At 40.8% G+C, this 16,261-nt stretch overlaps 1 protein-coding gene across 1 annotated transcript; it reads right to left on the bottom strand.

Moving 5' to 3' along the window:
- Positions 1 to 621: 621 nt before the first annotated feature.
- Positions 622 to 12,759, bottom strand: cald1b (caldesmon 1b). Its single transcript, XM_015028860.1, has 15 exons — positions 12,686 to 12,759; positions 11,595 to 11,720; positions 9,928 to 10,120; positions 8,844 to 8,957; positions 8,694 to 8,729; positions 7,862 to 7,929; positions 7,485 to 7,731; positions 7,245 to 7,370; positions 6,854 to 6,897; positions 6,681 to 6,756; positions 5,975 to 6,106; positions 5,752 to 5,886; positions 4,428 to 4,496; positions 3,996 to 4,042; positions 622 to 1,512 (listed from the first exon to the last, which is right to left on the bottom strand). Exons 1-14 carry the CDS (start codon positions 12,757 to 12,759, stop codon positions 4,010 to 4,012), a joined length of 1,473 nt encoding a protein of 490 aa, XP_014884346.1. The 3' UTR covers positions 622 to 1,512; positions 3,996 to 4,009.
- Positions 12,760 to 16,261: the final 3,502 nt, after the last annotated feature.

Below are 16,261 nucleotides of genomic sequence, written 5' to 3'. Positions count from 1 at the left end.
AAAAAAAATTTTACTTCCCCCAGTAAGTCCTTTAATTTTTTCTGTTTTTTTTTTGAGTGTTTTTTATTTTTTTTTTTTTTTTTTTTTTTTTTTAATCGTTCTACTCAAGGTCATACAGTGAGAAACTCAACCAGGCCCATGTCTAATCATAACATCATTAGCAATATAATCTAAAACAAATTAACATGACATAAGATATCTTGAAACAATCCTAGGACTTTCTAAAGTGTTATATTAGCCCTAAAGAAGAGTTAAAAAATATATTAAATTAATTTAATAGTAAGCAATATGCGAGGTTCTAATTTGCATTGCTTTTTTAAAATTGACTTATTTATATTCGTTTTGTGTACATTTTCAAGAAGCTGAAAGTGGAAACATTCTAGAGCAGAGCCGGTCCGAGGCTGAATCGGGCCTCTAGCTAATTTTGACTGGGGGCCTTTCAGCTACCATCAGTCACCACATCTTAAATAATATACTCTTTATATCATCCATGTTCAGACCATTATGGATTATTATTGTTTACAACCGAAGAATATCTGCTACACAATAACTAACTGCATGTTCCTTCAATTCATTTTCATTTGCTTTTGTTCACAGTGATGATGTCACTCAAGTTTTAAAAAATATCAGAATATCTTTGTATTTGTTTGTTTTTGACATCTAGAGCTAGAAATGTCTGCTGTCTGAAAAGATGGTGGACATGATGTAGGAGAAGCTACCTTAACTTGAAGAAGAAAAAAAACCGAAATGCTTTCCCTGATACGTTGATTTAGGTTGTTAGTCCGTACTTTTCCATAGAAATGAGAAGCATGAAACAGCTGGGCTGCCTTTAAACATTTAAGTACAAAATATTTTCTTCACCGTCATACTACACTGATCTAAATTTTGAATATAGAGGATAACAAGGTTTGTGTTACACAATTACAACAGATTTACCCCACACAAAAAAAGAAAAAACAAAATAAAATAAAATAAACGATTCAAAAACCAGACTTGTGTGAAAGTTGCAGTGTGGTTGAGCGCCCCCTGTTGGTTTGGAGGCCCAAATAAATTGCTTAGTTCACTTGTTCCTTGGGGCATGCATTGCAAAGAACAACCTCCGATATTGGTATTTAAAGATAACTGTTATTGTAAAAGCATAATTATTTTGTCATTAAATGTTTTTGTCACATTTGTATGTCACATTACGGCTGAATAACAGATTATGAGTCCTCACGGCAGTCATCTATGTAGCCAAAACTCAGCATGGTCGCATCAACTTCTCCTTGATTGGGGTTGGAAGTGATCAAATACGCAGCAGTGCAGAATTACTCGTACCGTAGAGCAGATGTTAGCTGGTGCAGGTGATTGGCAGCCTGGAACGTCGGCTCCCTTTCTGGCAGGAATGAGAAGTGCGGTGAAGGGCAAAGGAGCCCGAAGGAGAGCAGAAACCTTTTCAGTCAGGAAACAGCTTGACCATGAAGTCATCGGTTGTTTATATATATATATATATATTTTTTTTTTTTGTTAAGCCTGCAGAGAGTAGGACAACAGATGTATTAGTCACTGCATCAGTCAAAGTTGCTATGTATAGATTCTAATAGTTTAGTAGGTGTGAAACAGCATTAGCCTCAAGGTTGTTTACCAAAGCTTTATATCCCTTTTCCTTTATGGATATACCTGACTAGCTCAAACTGGCATTTGTTTTCTTTAGAAACTTCGACCACAAAGTCAATACGAGCCTCCTTGTGGTTGAAAAACTTGGTCATTTGCCCTTCACTTCGTTCCTCAGCTGTCCATTTCTCATGAAGACACTGGGAGGGAACAAACAAGGATCGCTATTTATGGCTGAAGCCGACACCTCTCCGTTTACGGCGCATCCAGAAAGTATTCACACCACTCAGCTTTCTCCAGATTTTTGCATGTTCAAACGGTGTTTTTTGGTTGTTGTTTTTTTGCCAAACGGACTAGATTCAGAATAGACAAAAATATGCCGCGTGTGTGTAAAGAGTCACAGTCTTTAGTCAATACTTTGGTGAAACACCGGCGGCGGTAATTACAAGTATTGGTTAGGTGTATCTTTACAAGCTTTTCATGCCGTTTTTCTCCACGTAAACTCTTAACCGAGATGAATTAGCCGGTTTAGCTAGGCAGACATTTTTATGTCTTTCCAGACATGTTTCATTTTCGTTTAGGCTTTAGCAAGACTTCTCAAAGATATAAGAGAGAAGTTACTGTCAGGCCGGAAGGCGCCCAGTTTCTGGGCATGATGCAGCCATCACCATGCTTCACAATAGATATTATGTTAGCCAGAGAAATGAGCAGTGCCTGCTTTCTCCAGACGTTACAAGTATTCTTTAGACCAAAACGTTCTGTTTTGGTTTCATTAGATTACTTTCTTAAAATTCAAGTAGTGTGTTGTGGTTTGTCTGATTACTCTAACACAGAAGCTTGACATGTGGAGTGCCTTTGAAATGGCTGACCTTTAGGATGGCTCTCTTTAGCCCACAAGGGAACACTGGTGCCCTTTCTAAGAGACCTTTGGGGGGTTTTTGTCACTAAAAAACCTGGCCTGAAAGTGTTTTCCTCAAAAAATATATTATATTTGGAAGTCAGATCCAGGGCTGAGTGTCTACAAACGAGTGTAAGTGTTTATATTTTTAAGAATTTTTCCACGATTCTCTAAAGACGCGTTTCCATACGACGGGATATGGCTGTGTAGATTGAATAAGCCTGGCGAACAAGGCCGACTCGCAGCTCAAAGTGTCGGTAATCCTTCCCAGCACTCAGTTTTAATGTGAAAATCAAGGAGCTGCACTGCGGCATGCCTGACAGCTTACTGGCTCTCTGCACGTCACTGGGCTATCCAGGTGGCACACTCGCTGAACAGTGTGCTTCAAAAAACACGACAGACACGTCAGGAGTCTGGAACTTTCTTTATACTGGGAAACAAGGTCATGGAGGACGTTTTTAAATATAGACCTCGGTGGCACAGAGCTGAGCCGGTGCCCAAATATCCCGCGCAGGAGATTTGATTTACAGAGAAGCAACTAGTCTTCTACAAAGTACAGTAGGTGGGTTGGGGAGGTTATGGGCTCCCTGTGGGGCACGAATCAGTCAGAGCCTCCTCGTCTTACCAAGGATATAGGCAAACATACCTGATGGTAAAGGTGAACGCTGGTTTAACATGAATCGTCTTATGCATTTGTAGAAAGAGCTAAAACTGAACTGGTTCTTTATTTGACTCAATTAGCCAGGTACTTTTTTTTTTTTTTTTTTAAATCAACATTTGTAGTACACTACGTCAAATTGACACAAAGTCCACCATTATTGTTTTTGGTCTTCTGTTTCTTTAAAAAAAAAAAAAAAAAAAGTGTGTGGTGCAGTTTGTATTCAATCAATACTTTGCAGAATCGCCTTTCACTGCAATTTTAGCTGCAAGACGGAAATGTTTGCCTGTTTTTCTTCTGCAAAACAGTTCAAGCTCAGGCAGATTCTTGCTAAAGAACAGCAACCTCACCTCACAGCCAGACGCTTTTCAGGCGTGTTTGCAGAAACGTTTAGTGACGGTCGCATGTGACCCAGTTCGCCTCCTTCCAGATGTTTACATCTCTGTGTCACACAGTTCACATTTATTCTAGTGTCAATTTCTCCCACCTGAGCTGTGGATTTCTGCACATCCTCCAGAGTTACCGTAGGTGCTTTGAATTCTCATTAATGCTTTCCCTGCCCAGCCTGTCAGTTTGGGAGGCCAGACATTTGTTGGTGGGTTTGCATTAGCACTAGATACTCTCACCTTAACCCTGCTTTGAGTGCAGACAGTAACTAATGTGCTCATTAGTAATCAACGTGTAAACATAACCATCTGTTTCATGTTTTGTCATTTCTGCCTGTTTTCTAAAGCAGCATAGAAATCCTCTTGGCAGATGAAATTAGAAAACTCACATAAAGAACCTGATGAGTGAACATAAACAAATCCAACCGGTAAAAGCACTAAACGTGTGCCGGTCACTCACCGTTTGGTGTCTTTCTAATTGAACTTGCTTTTCCCTCCAACCGCCACCTAGAAACAAGAACGACAGCATGAACGATGGAAATAAGCTTGGCCTGTACGCCGGAAATTAAGGATCTTCATAAAGTAAGTTAAATTAATTCAGTTGTTTGTTTGTTTTTTTTATAGTGCCAACCCACCACATGTCTGGCTGAAAACAAAATAAAGAGCTCTGATTCCCATCTATTTCTTTACCTATTTATAAAGAATATGCATGGATATGGACATAGATTAGAGTGAAGAGAATTTGTTAATTAATGAAGCTGAACTATGCATAAATTAAGCCAATCATAAGTGCGGACAACCTTCTGAAACTGATGCCTAATAGTTTTTCAAGCAGCTGTAACTGGTGGATTGTCCTTAAAAACGGCTGGTGAGGTGAGTGTGTGTCTGACACCTTGGCTGGTGCAGAGCCTCTCTTGGCTTCCCACATGCCGCGTTTACCAACTTCACCCGGTTTGGCCTCCTGCCACGTCAAAGGAAAACAGTCATGTTAGCCTGAGAGGTCAGAATGTGACGATACTCTGGGATAATATCTCGACCTTATGTTGTAATTTCACACAATCTTTCTGCAACAATCAACAGAGTAATGTACATTCACGAGATTCTGAAATGAGCTTGATTACTATTGTGCCCGATAAAGTCTAACGTTGCTCAAGTGAACAACGTCCAGATTATATTTCAATAGCATTTATTTCAATGTGTTCAGCAACAAGTTCTGTTTAATTTAGCATCCGCTTGATGGGAAAATGAAGACACTAAAAAAAAAGAAAACTCCAAAATTATTTTGTTTACATCATACTAGTAAATATATTCAGGAATCATAAAAGCAAAAACTGCAAAAACCACAGCAAACAGGAAGTAAACCAAAGAAAAACCAGGAATAGTCAATGACACAGCCAGTCCTCTAGACTGCTGCGTAGCGTTTTTCCATCAGGTGGGGATGTTGATGCAAAAGTCGCAGCGCGCTGAGCCAACAAGTCACAAGTCACATTTGACCCCAAAGTCATTTTGCTCTTAAATTGTGCTTCAGAACAATGTGACACGTCATTCAGAAACGCTGCTGTAAGGGGAGACGGTGTGATGTCTCCAGAGAAGCTGCTGGGATTAGCAGCTTGTGTCCTACTTCTGGAAAAGAACACAATGTCCACCAAGTAGCAGCTCAGCAGAGACACAATTCACACATGTACAGATTACGTGTGGTGATAAAGTAAACGTGTCTCTCAGTTTCTATCTTTTGTCCTGTTTGGTTTTTTTTTTTGTTTTTTGTTTTTTTGCTGTGTTGACGTAGAACGATAAGTTCTCGCTGCTGCCGAGTATGAAAAAAAAACCAAGATAAATACGCACCGTAGTGTTTTTAATGACATTTCAACGGTTTTATCCCATTTTCAACACTGTAAGTAAGTTCTTAATACAAGCTTCTGTCAGGCATTTAGATAATAAAAACGTTAAAACTTTAGAAAAAGTATAAAAGGAAGCGGTGAGGAGCGAAAGCAGATGCTGTTGGTTGAACAGTCCATGTGGGGTCACCAGACTCCTGCTGGCTGCGCCGTTCATTCACGGAGCGCCGACACAAAAGCTCCAGCTAACAAAAGACCGATACGTCGACGTGCGAGGGAAGAAATTAGCGTGCTCGGAATATCAAAGGATTACTGTAACAAAAGCAACTCTGGTGTCTTGTTATAGCGGCCACATGAAGAGAAGGATTCATCAGGTCTTACTGGTGGCTTTGCAGCTGCTGGCGGTGATGGTGCTGCTGCTGCTGCTGGAGGAACCGGGGTCTTCTCTGCTTCTGCAGGCTTCCCCTTCCAGCTGTTGCCGCGTCCCGCCACACTTCCTTTGATACCAGCCGCATCCTGGAAGAGTTGAGAAGGATTCTCACCTTTGACGTTCCTTCCGACATCACGACAACGCATCCGATCCTCTCGGACATCCCCGTCTCACCTTGTTTGCAGGAGCCGGGCTTTCGGGGGGGCTGCTCACAGCGCCTTTCTCCCACATGCTCTTGATGTTGCGCGTGCCTCCCGTAGGGATGTCGGCCAGAGGAGACTTGGGAGATTTTACCTCTTTGTTTCCCTGTGGAGACAAAAAGAAGGGAGTCCAGTTCTTTCATGTCAACACACACAGCAACGCACTGAAGAGTTTGTTTTTGAAACTTTTTCATTGTATTTAGACAGTGGTTGCTTGTGTGTGTGTGTGTGTGTGTGTGTGTGTGTGTGTGTGTGTGTGTGTGTGTGTGTGTGTGTGTGTTTTCTTAGAAAAGGAGGCTAAATCTAAAAAGCCAGTCGTGCCTCTGGATCCAGCCTTCAGTGAGTCAATAGTTTATCTACATTCACTTTACTTCTGACCTGCAAGTCTTTTGAGGGGTGCCGCCTTCCGTCTCTACAGATAAAATCGATATACAGTCCTTTTTGGAAAAACACCTCAGTCCCAGCCGGGCTGGATGGAGAGCAGCTGGAAGCGTGAATTTAAAAGTCTTGCCACAGATTGATTTTCCGTGGATCTGTGGCGGCGCGAGTTGCAGAGCCCTTGTTCTATTCGCTTTTTATTTTCAGCCAGAATTCAAATACATACATTTCTGGACATGCCTCTCTCCCCCTCCCCCCCTCCGTTTTTTACTGAGTGTGAATTTGATCATGTTACGTCTCACCTGCATAGCGGAGGTGAACTGTTCTAATCTGTTCCCAATCTTTGGCACAAGCGGAGTATGTGACAACCTCGCTGGGCTGTTGAAGGGATGACAAACATTCTGCACGTTAGACATAAAACAGGAAACGTTTGATTATTTATATTTGCTCATGTGCTACTTGTCGTCTGACCCACCTTTTCTGAGCAGACTTGGTCAGAAACTCTGCCTTTTCCCCAATCTGCATGGCGAGACAGCGTTTGCTCAGAATTAACATCGACAAGAAACAAACCTGACCTGTGAAGTTAGAGTGTCAGCAATCTGGATATATGTGCAATATTTTATTAAAGCAAAGGGAGATTGTCGTCTTAAGACTTTACTCTAATAATCTTTTTGAACTGCTTTTCTTTCTTTGTCGCTCATTTTCAGTCAGCATGGCCGACAATATGGTGAGGCGATAATAGACACCAAAGTACTGAAAATTCCCCAAGATTTGGAACTTCTTTTTCCCCCCATTAACTACATGCTGTAGGTTTTGAAATCACGTTAAAATTAACAAAACCAATTTTTTTTTTCTCCAAATCTCACCTTAGAGGAGCCTTTTGGACTGATGGTGAAATCAGGTTTTGCTGCTTCCTCCCCCATGTGTTTCTTCTTCTCTGCAGCCTCTGCTCTTCTTTTCTCTATCTCCTCCTTCATCCTCTTCCTCTCCTCCTGTTAGAAACACAGCAGTGCAACCAAACAGCACGAACAGTTGAAGCTTTGAGGCGGCAAAATGTTTCGGCCTCCCAACTAAAACTGCAGATGCTTCCTTTACGATATGCTCACCTGCTCTTTGGCTTTCTTTTCCTCCTGCTCCTTCTTCCTCTGCTTCTCCTCCTCCTCGAGGATTTTCCTCCTCTCCTCCCTCTTCCTCTTGAGCTCCTCCAGCTCGGCCTCCGCGTCCTGCTGCTTCTGCTTCATCTTCTCGATCTCCTCGCTCTCGGCGTCGTTCCGCCGCTGTTTCAGCTCCAGCAGCTTGCGCTCGGCCTCCCGTCGCTCGGCGTCCTCCGCCTTGCTGGAAGGAACGCCGTCCCTGCTCGCACAGCGAACCCGTTATTTACAGCAGCACTTGGCAATGAAGAATATGGGATTACAGGCAGGTCTTCTGTCTGGTTGGGTTTCATTTTGTTTTATGTCAAGGTGTCAACAACAACAAGTTTTACCTTGTTGTTTTCTCTGTTTTCTTCAGTTTATTCTCAAAGATGGCTCCGTTCTGCTTGGCAGGTTCATTCTTGAATGGAGAGGAAGAAAAAGTTACAAGAGAAAAAAAAAATTATAAATAAACCACATGGTGCAAGTGAGAGTTTAACATACACTCATCGTAAGCACGAGCGTCATATATCGCGAATATATAAATATGTTTATTTCTTATTTTGCTTCTATTGTTCGTTTCGACGCAAAGACAACTTGCGTGACTGTAATAGGCAAAAACTGTCTTGCAAATTGGAGTCTATGGATTTTCTCTCATGTACACTGGTTTAAAGTTACGCCTGCCAATTTATTAATATTTAAATAATTGCCCGGCGGCAAGTTGCAGATAAAACCCGACACGTTTCCAGCTCAGTTACAGTTTGCACGTGTCGAAAAGTGCTGCTCCGGAGAAAAGATCTATGACGACGTTTGGCCTAAACCGAGAAAACACGCTCGGAGGAGCGAAGGTGATCCAGACACGGTGGTGGCAGCGTTATGCTGTGGGGTCGGTTTTGCTCTCACCTAATGGCGATAGTGCCTGACCTGAAAAATGCCAGAAGCTTGGACATTTGTGTGGATGTTGCTGGAGGTGTGTCCAGTTCATCCTGTATGAATAATTATGACTCTTGTGTTTACAGAAAATGCAGAATAAACTTCCACACCCGTTTCTAAAATGATTTAACTTATCTTCGTATCATATATAGCTATGTTTATTCCACGAAGAAAAAAAATTAAATTTCAAAGGCGTAATTAAAAGTTAAAATTTAACACATCGGTGGCAAAGAAGTGCTGGTTTAGTTTTACCTTCTCCTTAAAGCCGAGTTTCCTAGGTTTCTCCTCCTTCAATCAGAAAAAGATCAGACAGAGGAAAATGACGTAAATATGATATTAATGTTATCATATTATTGCATAAATCTGTTATAATACATTGACCAGTGAGAGCTGCAGTCCTACCTCCTCCTTCTTCTTCTTCTCTTCAGCCTCCCTCTTTTTACGTTTATCCTCCTCCTCCTTTTTCTTCTTCTCTTCTGCCTCCTTTTTCCGCTTCTCATCCTCCTCTTTCTTTTTCTCCTCCAGGTCCCTCTTCTTCTTCTCATCTTCCTTCTTTTTCTCCTCCGCTTCCCGTTTCCTCCTCTCCTCTTCCTTCTTCTCTTCCATCTCCTTTTTCCGCTTCTCCTCCTCTTCCTTCTTCTTCTTCTCCTCCTCCTCTATCTTCCTTTGCTTTTCAGCTTCCTCCCTTCTCTTTTTATCCTCAGCTTCCTGCCTCTGTTTTTCTTCTTCTTCTTTCCTCGCCTTCTCCTCCATCTCTTTTCTGTGCTTTTCCTCCTCTTCCCGTTTCAGCTGTTCTTCCTCTTCCTGCTTTTGTTTCTCCTCCTCCTCCTCCTCTTTCTTCTGTCTCTCCTCAGTCTCCCTTCTCTCTTTTTCCTTCTCTTCATTTTTCACTTTCTCTTCCTCCTCTTTCTTGAGCCTCTCTTCCATCGCTCTCTGTTGTTGTTCCTCCTCTTCCCTTTTCCTCTCTTCTTCCTCTAGTTTTCTTTCTTCCTCTTCCCTCTTTGCTTTTTCCTCGAGTTCCTTCCTCTGCCTCTCTTCCTCCTCCATCCTCAGCTTTTCTTTTTCTTCTTCTTCTTTGTGCTGTCTTTCTTCCTCTTCTCTTGTCTTCCTCTCTTCCTCCTCCTTGTTTCGGTCTGGAACAACTTCCTCTTCAGTGTCGTTTGTCATTGAATCCGGTTCTTCTTGCTCAACTTCGGTCGTTGCCGTTTTCTCCTCAGTCTCCTAAAAATAAATCGTGTGTCATCATTTATAGATCATCATCCTATGAATGTTCTGATGCCTCCAAAGAGACAAAAGCTGCTTCTTTTCTGTTATTATTATTAAAAAGAAAGGGAAAAAAAACACTTTTTTCCACCTGCTCCTCTTTCTTTTCTTCTCCCTCCTCCTTTGCCCATGAGTTGGTTTCAGTATTTGTGACTTCCTCTTGAGCAGACCTCTCCTCTGTTTTCTCCTCCTCCTCCTCTGTGTGTTTGCTGCTGTTGCTAACGGGGGGCTGCTCCTGCAGGCCGCCGTCCGTGCCGTTGGTGGAGATGATGGTGGGGTCGAGCTCCTTCTGCCTCTCCATCGCCTCCTTCATCCTCTTCTGTCTGCGCTCCTCCCTCTTGGCCAGGCGCTCCAGCAGAGCCTGGTCATCCTCCGCTCCTCCGGGAACAGTCGCAGACGATTCGGTCTCCGTCACGCTAAACAAACATGAGATCTTTATTTTTTTTTTTGGAAACTTGGACATAGGCTCACATTTGACTAAAATCAAATCTCATGTGAATGAGTGGATGCTTTGTCAGCTTTGGTCAAAAGGAGGAAGAAAACTGACATTAATAAACTATTATTGCCAAAATAATAATAATAAAAAAAATCCCTCTTTGGAGAAATCTTTTAAGAATATCAGTAACTTCCAATAATTCAGATGTTACTTTCTCTGAAATGTTACTGAAGGTTTTCAGGTACTTTCCAGAACTTTCATACAACTGACCAGGTGTACTTTCCAACCCCTTACAATGAACTTTTTTGGTGAAACTTCCTAGGTACCTCCTGGGACTTTCTTGGATCCTACCAAACACTTAGCAGGGACTTTTATATAACTTGGTATTCACTTTCCAAAACATACATGAATATTTCATGGGACTCCTCATCAAAGTTTTATCAAAGTTCTGGAAAGCAGTCTTAAGCTGCTGGATAGTAACTTTTCAAGTTCCGAGAAAACTCCACGTAAGCGTCATGAAATGTCCAAAAACACCAAGTAGGTTACATGAAGGTTTTGAAAAGTAACTTCCAAGTTTCTGGAAAGTAACATCGAAGCTCTGGGAGAAATTCATGAAAGTTCAGAAACAGAATTTTTCCAGAATGTAAATGATAAGTTCCAGAAAGAGCAATGTAAATTCTTGGGGAAAAAAACAACAACGTGTCGCTTCCTTTAAGTTGAACCTTTAAGAGCTTCAAACATCAGACATGTGGAAAATGTCCAACAAGTTCCTGAAAGTATCTGCTAAGTTTCATTAATTTTCCACAATGTATTCCCCGTAAGTTTGGGAAAGGACCTGGTAAGTTCCTGAAATGCCCCAGAGAGTAATCTCTAACTTTTGGGGAAGTAATCTGTAAGTGCCTGGGTTAAAGTTAAAATAAACAAGTGAAACTTGCCTTTTTATAACAAAAACAGAAGCAGAAGTCATGTGAAGGCTCTCCAAAGTATTTGAGAGTTTTTCATGTCTCTGCACTGAAAACCAGCACAGTTTTCTTCTTTTATTTTTCTTTTTTTGTTGTTGTTTTTAATAGCTGACAGAAATTAACCTACAAGTTAACAATAAACCTTAATAAATCTTGTCAGCATAGGATTGTAAATGCTACTTTCAAACTTTTCACCAATTGGAAACAGACATGGCAGCCAGTTCTTGCAATGTAATTCTGCGTCAGGGCTACAAAGTCATTCAGCGGAAATGCTTGTTGTTTTGTTTTGTACAGGCTAAAATCACACATCTCCTGCAGGAAGTTAGAAAAGTGGCCTGTCACACTCACAAAAACGATTGTCAAGCACCCGCAATAAAACTTCCTCTGCCTGTTTGTTATGGGGAGCATCGGTTGCGTTGGAAATACTGGAACCATGTTTCCATTACACAGAGTATGAATCCCCCTCGGCCGTCTCGTTTGGCCCCCCGGCACCTGTTAGTGTCGGCCGTGTCCGTCGTTCCAGACTCGTCCGAGTCTCTCATTTTCTTCCTTTCTTCCCTGGCACGTCGCCTTCGCTCTCGAGCCTCCTCCTCATCGTCATCGTTTGTGAAAACGCCCCTGGAAAAAAAAACGTGCAGATAAGGCACGTTTACATAAGAATCTATTTGTTTCAGAGTAGTGTATTGTGACGAGGGCAGCTAAAAGATATGGAACGGAAAGCAAAGATTTGTGCCTCTTCCTTGACAGAAGGACTTTAAGTCTTGTGAGCCGTTCCTTAGATCAGTGAGTCTTCGTGGAGTTAAAACAAAAACCTTGAGTATCTCCATCTTCTTTGACATAGAAATAAAAACCTGAACATGAAGCAATTTCACTAAATCTTTTCAGTTTCTTCTCTTTTATTTATTTTTTGCTAATGTTCTTCTTCCTTTTCTCCAAACTTTTAGTAAGATATTAGAAAAACATCTTATTCTTTGACCCTGAAGGGCTCCAACTATCAGAAGTACGTCTAGACGACTTACCAATTGGAGAGAAATATGTTTTTGTCGTTTTTGTTTTGTTGCTGAGAGAGAAGGAGAAAGAGTTCAGGAGAGCAAACATTACTAAAACGGGTCGAGAGCATCAGAGAGGGTCATCGTGTGCCGAAATAGGAAGAGAGTCAAAACATTCCAGAGTCTGGCACATTTGGAGAAAAGAGAAGCCGAGGGGCTGGAGGGCGGGCCGGGTTGACCCGCCTGGCGGCAGCTGGCAGGAAGACTGTGAGAAAACAGCTGGAACTAGTCTTTCTGCCCAGGACTCTGATGACACAGAGCAGCTCCGATCTGTCATCAAGTCTTAAGTAGAAGTCGGTCTTGACTTTGTGTGGATCGGAACAAAAAAAAAACAAAACAAAAAAAAACGAAAAACTCCACAACAACTTTAACAATATAGTATGAGCTGATTCCTTTTAGATATGCGTAAAGGTTGTATGTTGCATCAATAGATTTCAACTTAAAAGACCATTCATTGCCCCGATGTCGAGTTTTTGCAAACCTCAGACAAGAACTCTCCATGCACTTTTGACTTGTGTCCATATCGTCACTCACTTCTCTGCATCCTGACGCATCTGCTCTCTCCTCTGCCTCCTCAGCTCCATGCGGCGGTCAAAGTCATCATCCATGTCGCCCCAAGGATTCTCCTCTCTTACTCACTGAAATACACAAACGCGATGTTGCTGGTCACTTCAGCTTACAGTTGAGCGTTTGCACCAGCACGTTGTTTTCTTTTTGGTTTTTTGTTGTTTTTTTTTTTGCAGTTTTGTGGGAATTATCATCACAATCCAAACATTTGAAAGAGAGAGCATCAAAGACGAGGAGCTTCTTATATGTGGCACGCGGACCACCAGACAGCTTACTGATGTATGCGAGAGATAAAAAGCTACAGTGCGCGTTAGTTTACAATACCTTAGCAACTACGAAGTTCAGTCCATAAGCAACAGCGACTCTTCCCTCGTCATGAATCAGCCTTCGCAATCTGGTTTGTATCTCAGCCGTCCTGCAGCTCTGAGGATTCCTGTTTGCTCTTTCGGTGACTTTTAACTACCAGAAAAGGCAAACGCCTGCCTCCCTGCTCTCCTCGTTTTCTTTCTCATCCTCCCTTCTCCTCCTCAGCCCGTCTCTTGCTCTAAATCCAAAAGCCCAAGTGTGTTCTTGGAGGTTTTCTGACAGAAGGAGTTAAAAGGGCATGCTTTATTTAGCGTCCATCGATCAAAGGTGGGGAAAGCAGCAGAAGCTGAACTGACATGATGACTGATGGATGTTCATTCAGCGTATTCAGTGGAAACCCGAAACTCCATTGAAATCTGAGAATCTTCAACTGATTTAAAGAAAAAAATAATAATAACAATAACAATAATAAAAGAGTTCAAAATGTGTCCAAGGATGCAAACAAACCAAAAACACATTGCCTTTAAGGGAGCAACTTGGTACAAATTGTGGAATTAAGAGTTATAAAGACGAATTAAGAAAAACTGATGCTACCGAAAAAATAATCTTGAAACATGTAGAATATATAAAGTATAAGGAGAGGAATGATGACTACCAGCCAAAATGTCTCGCCGATAGGAGGATGAACGAAAAACAAGAATGTTTATTTCCTGTTTGTTGGCATCAATTTAATTCTTCTAATTTGATGCTTTAGTGATAAAGTTAAATCTTAATAACATGAAGTGATGTAATTAGTAAAAAAAAAAAAATACCCTAAAACTTAACTTTCACTTCACAACTGTGTAATTTTATAAACTATAATGTGGAAAAAAACATGTTTAAGAACATTTATTTTTCTGATGGATTTTAGAGCTAAACAATTATTCCACTCTGTATACATTATATAATCTGCCTCCGACTCTGTAATCTTTGTTGGAGTAAAAATGGGAACTGTGACTGTTCTGCCCCTCACACACTGAAAAATAAGACAAATGTTACTTTTTGCTTAATATTTTAGAAAGAAAAATCATCCTAAAATAATATCCATGGATGGATTTGATTATTATGAAAAGAGTATTTATTTATACTCTGAAACGTACACAATAAAAACACAACATGTAGGTCAAATGTCCAGATTGTTGCCTGATCACCTTCACATTTATCAAAGAAAGTTATAAATAAAAAAATAAAAAAAACAAAGACGGTCCAGTATTTCATACAGGAATAACTTCCAGTGTGCTGAGACACCAGATAAAACCTGACCATCAGATAAATACAGCTGTCAGATATTTAAAATGAATGACCCAGCATTGTTTAAAGTCTCCTGTGTAGAGCAACATCGCTGAATCTTAAAAGCGTGAAAACTTACTACTTGTAGGAGGAATATGGCTTTCTACTGACTCTGTGTGTAAATATCCTCCAAACACATTCATGCTTAGCTCCAGTGGTAACCTGGAGCAGCTGCTCCATCAGTCAGCAGACCGATGTCTTGTATGGATTCGAGTCTGTTGGGCTGAATTATTTCTGCTCTGATGCTGAAATGTTCTAAAAGCAGTGCTGCTGTCTCACTTAGAGGGGAAACGTCTATCAGGCTGACTTAGAAATTCACAGTGGTCCTCCACAGAATATGAGATGCGCACTGCAGTGTATAGAGCTATCTTGTTTAAAACCAAGAATTTAGTCACATGGTTAAATTAAGAATGAAAACTCAAATTCATACGGCAAGTCTAGACAAAAGACTCATAAGTGCTTGTCGCGAAGGTTTGATAGCTAACACACAGCTATTGGCTTAGGGTATTTACTTTTCCACATAGGGTCTGGTTGGTTAGCATAGCTGTTTTGTGTTTTTTTTTGTTTTTTCAATTGATGTCTCAGGTACTGACAAAAAAAGCAAAAAAAAAAAAAAAAAGAACAAATCTGTAATCTGTCAACTGTAAATGTTTATAAAGCAAGCAGCATTCATCCAAAAGACCGCTTCCATTCGGTGGCGTTCCAAAGAGTGCAGTAAAAGTTAAAATCACCAGATTAAAAAGGAAAAGCATCAACGTCCAACAGCTTTGACAGCTTTTCACAGCAAATCCTGAAACACTTGGAGAACCGCGAGCTGTGAATCATTACTGCAAAACGTTGAGACAGAGAGAGGACGGTGCGTTCAGGCCCATTGGTTCTGTCAACACAGCTACTGGTTTGCCCAGAGAATCAATTAGCATTTAATCATAACACTAAAAAGGACGAGATCGAGAGCAAAACCAATTGTTATGACTTCTGCTGTAATCACAATCATGCAGTTGTTGCCTGTGGCACCTCATTAACAAGTTAATTTATAACAGTATTCCAGACTTTATGGCTTCCCTCGACTTTTCCACTTATTATTCACTGCCACAACACTGAGTTTAATTCAGACTTCAACCTCATCTGTGTGCCAGTAAATCTGACACCACACCAGCTGAAGCCACAGTTAACTGAGAGGTTGTAACGCATCAGAGAGATCTCATGGAAGACGTTGGTGAAGCTGAGGAAAATGTAGGAAAACAGTGTGATCCAAAGAAATATATGTTTCTTTATCACTGAAGCAGCCGGGAAGGCAAAAGTAACACTGGAAAAGCTGCGGTTAATTCTTTGTAGTACTGGTAATATAACGCATTTGACAGAAAAACTCCTATGTAAGTCACAAGTCTGGACTGAGAATTAATCGTTATGAACTGATCACTGAATAATCGTCAGCTAATTTAGTAATCGGTTAATCGTTAACTGGAGTACACAGACTCAAAAAAGTCATCTGCTGAAAGAGTGACACATTCAGATAGTTGATCGTTTGATAGTTTTCCTTTAAGATGAAAAGTGTTTGTAAAATTTGTTCTACACCGAACTCCTCAAATGACACATAGCAAAATAATCCTATGATTGCATTCTATGCAATCAAATATTCATTTTCCTATTTAAAAAAAAAAATCGATTTGTTTATTTGCATCTGTTAGCATCTTTCTAATATTGTGTAGAAGAAGATTAATTGGTTAACCAAAAAAAAAAAAAAAAAAGAAAATCTGCAGTGTGTGCCAGTTTTTAATCCGATTAATCGTCAGATAGAATCGTTAGTTGCGTTCTTAGCTCTATGCAGTGCAACTTAGTGGTGGTAGTAACGTCCTGTGGAGTTCCTTTTTTTTTTAATACAAAACATGGGGTTTTGCTTAAAAAAAG

This window comes from Poecilia latipinna, unplaced genomic scaffold (assembly GCF_001443285.1).
Source record: "Poecilia latipinna isolate Pla-1442-1.1 unplaced genomic scaffold, P_latipinna-1.0 Scaffold138, whole genome shotgun sequence".
Taxonomy (NCBI): domain Eukaryota; kingdom Metazoa; phylum Chordata; class Actinopteri; order Cyprinodontiformes; family Poeciliidae; genus Poecilia; species Poecilia latipinna.
The sequence above is the reverse complement of the archived record's forward strand: the minus strand, read 5'-3'. Positions and strand labels throughout refer to the sequence as shown.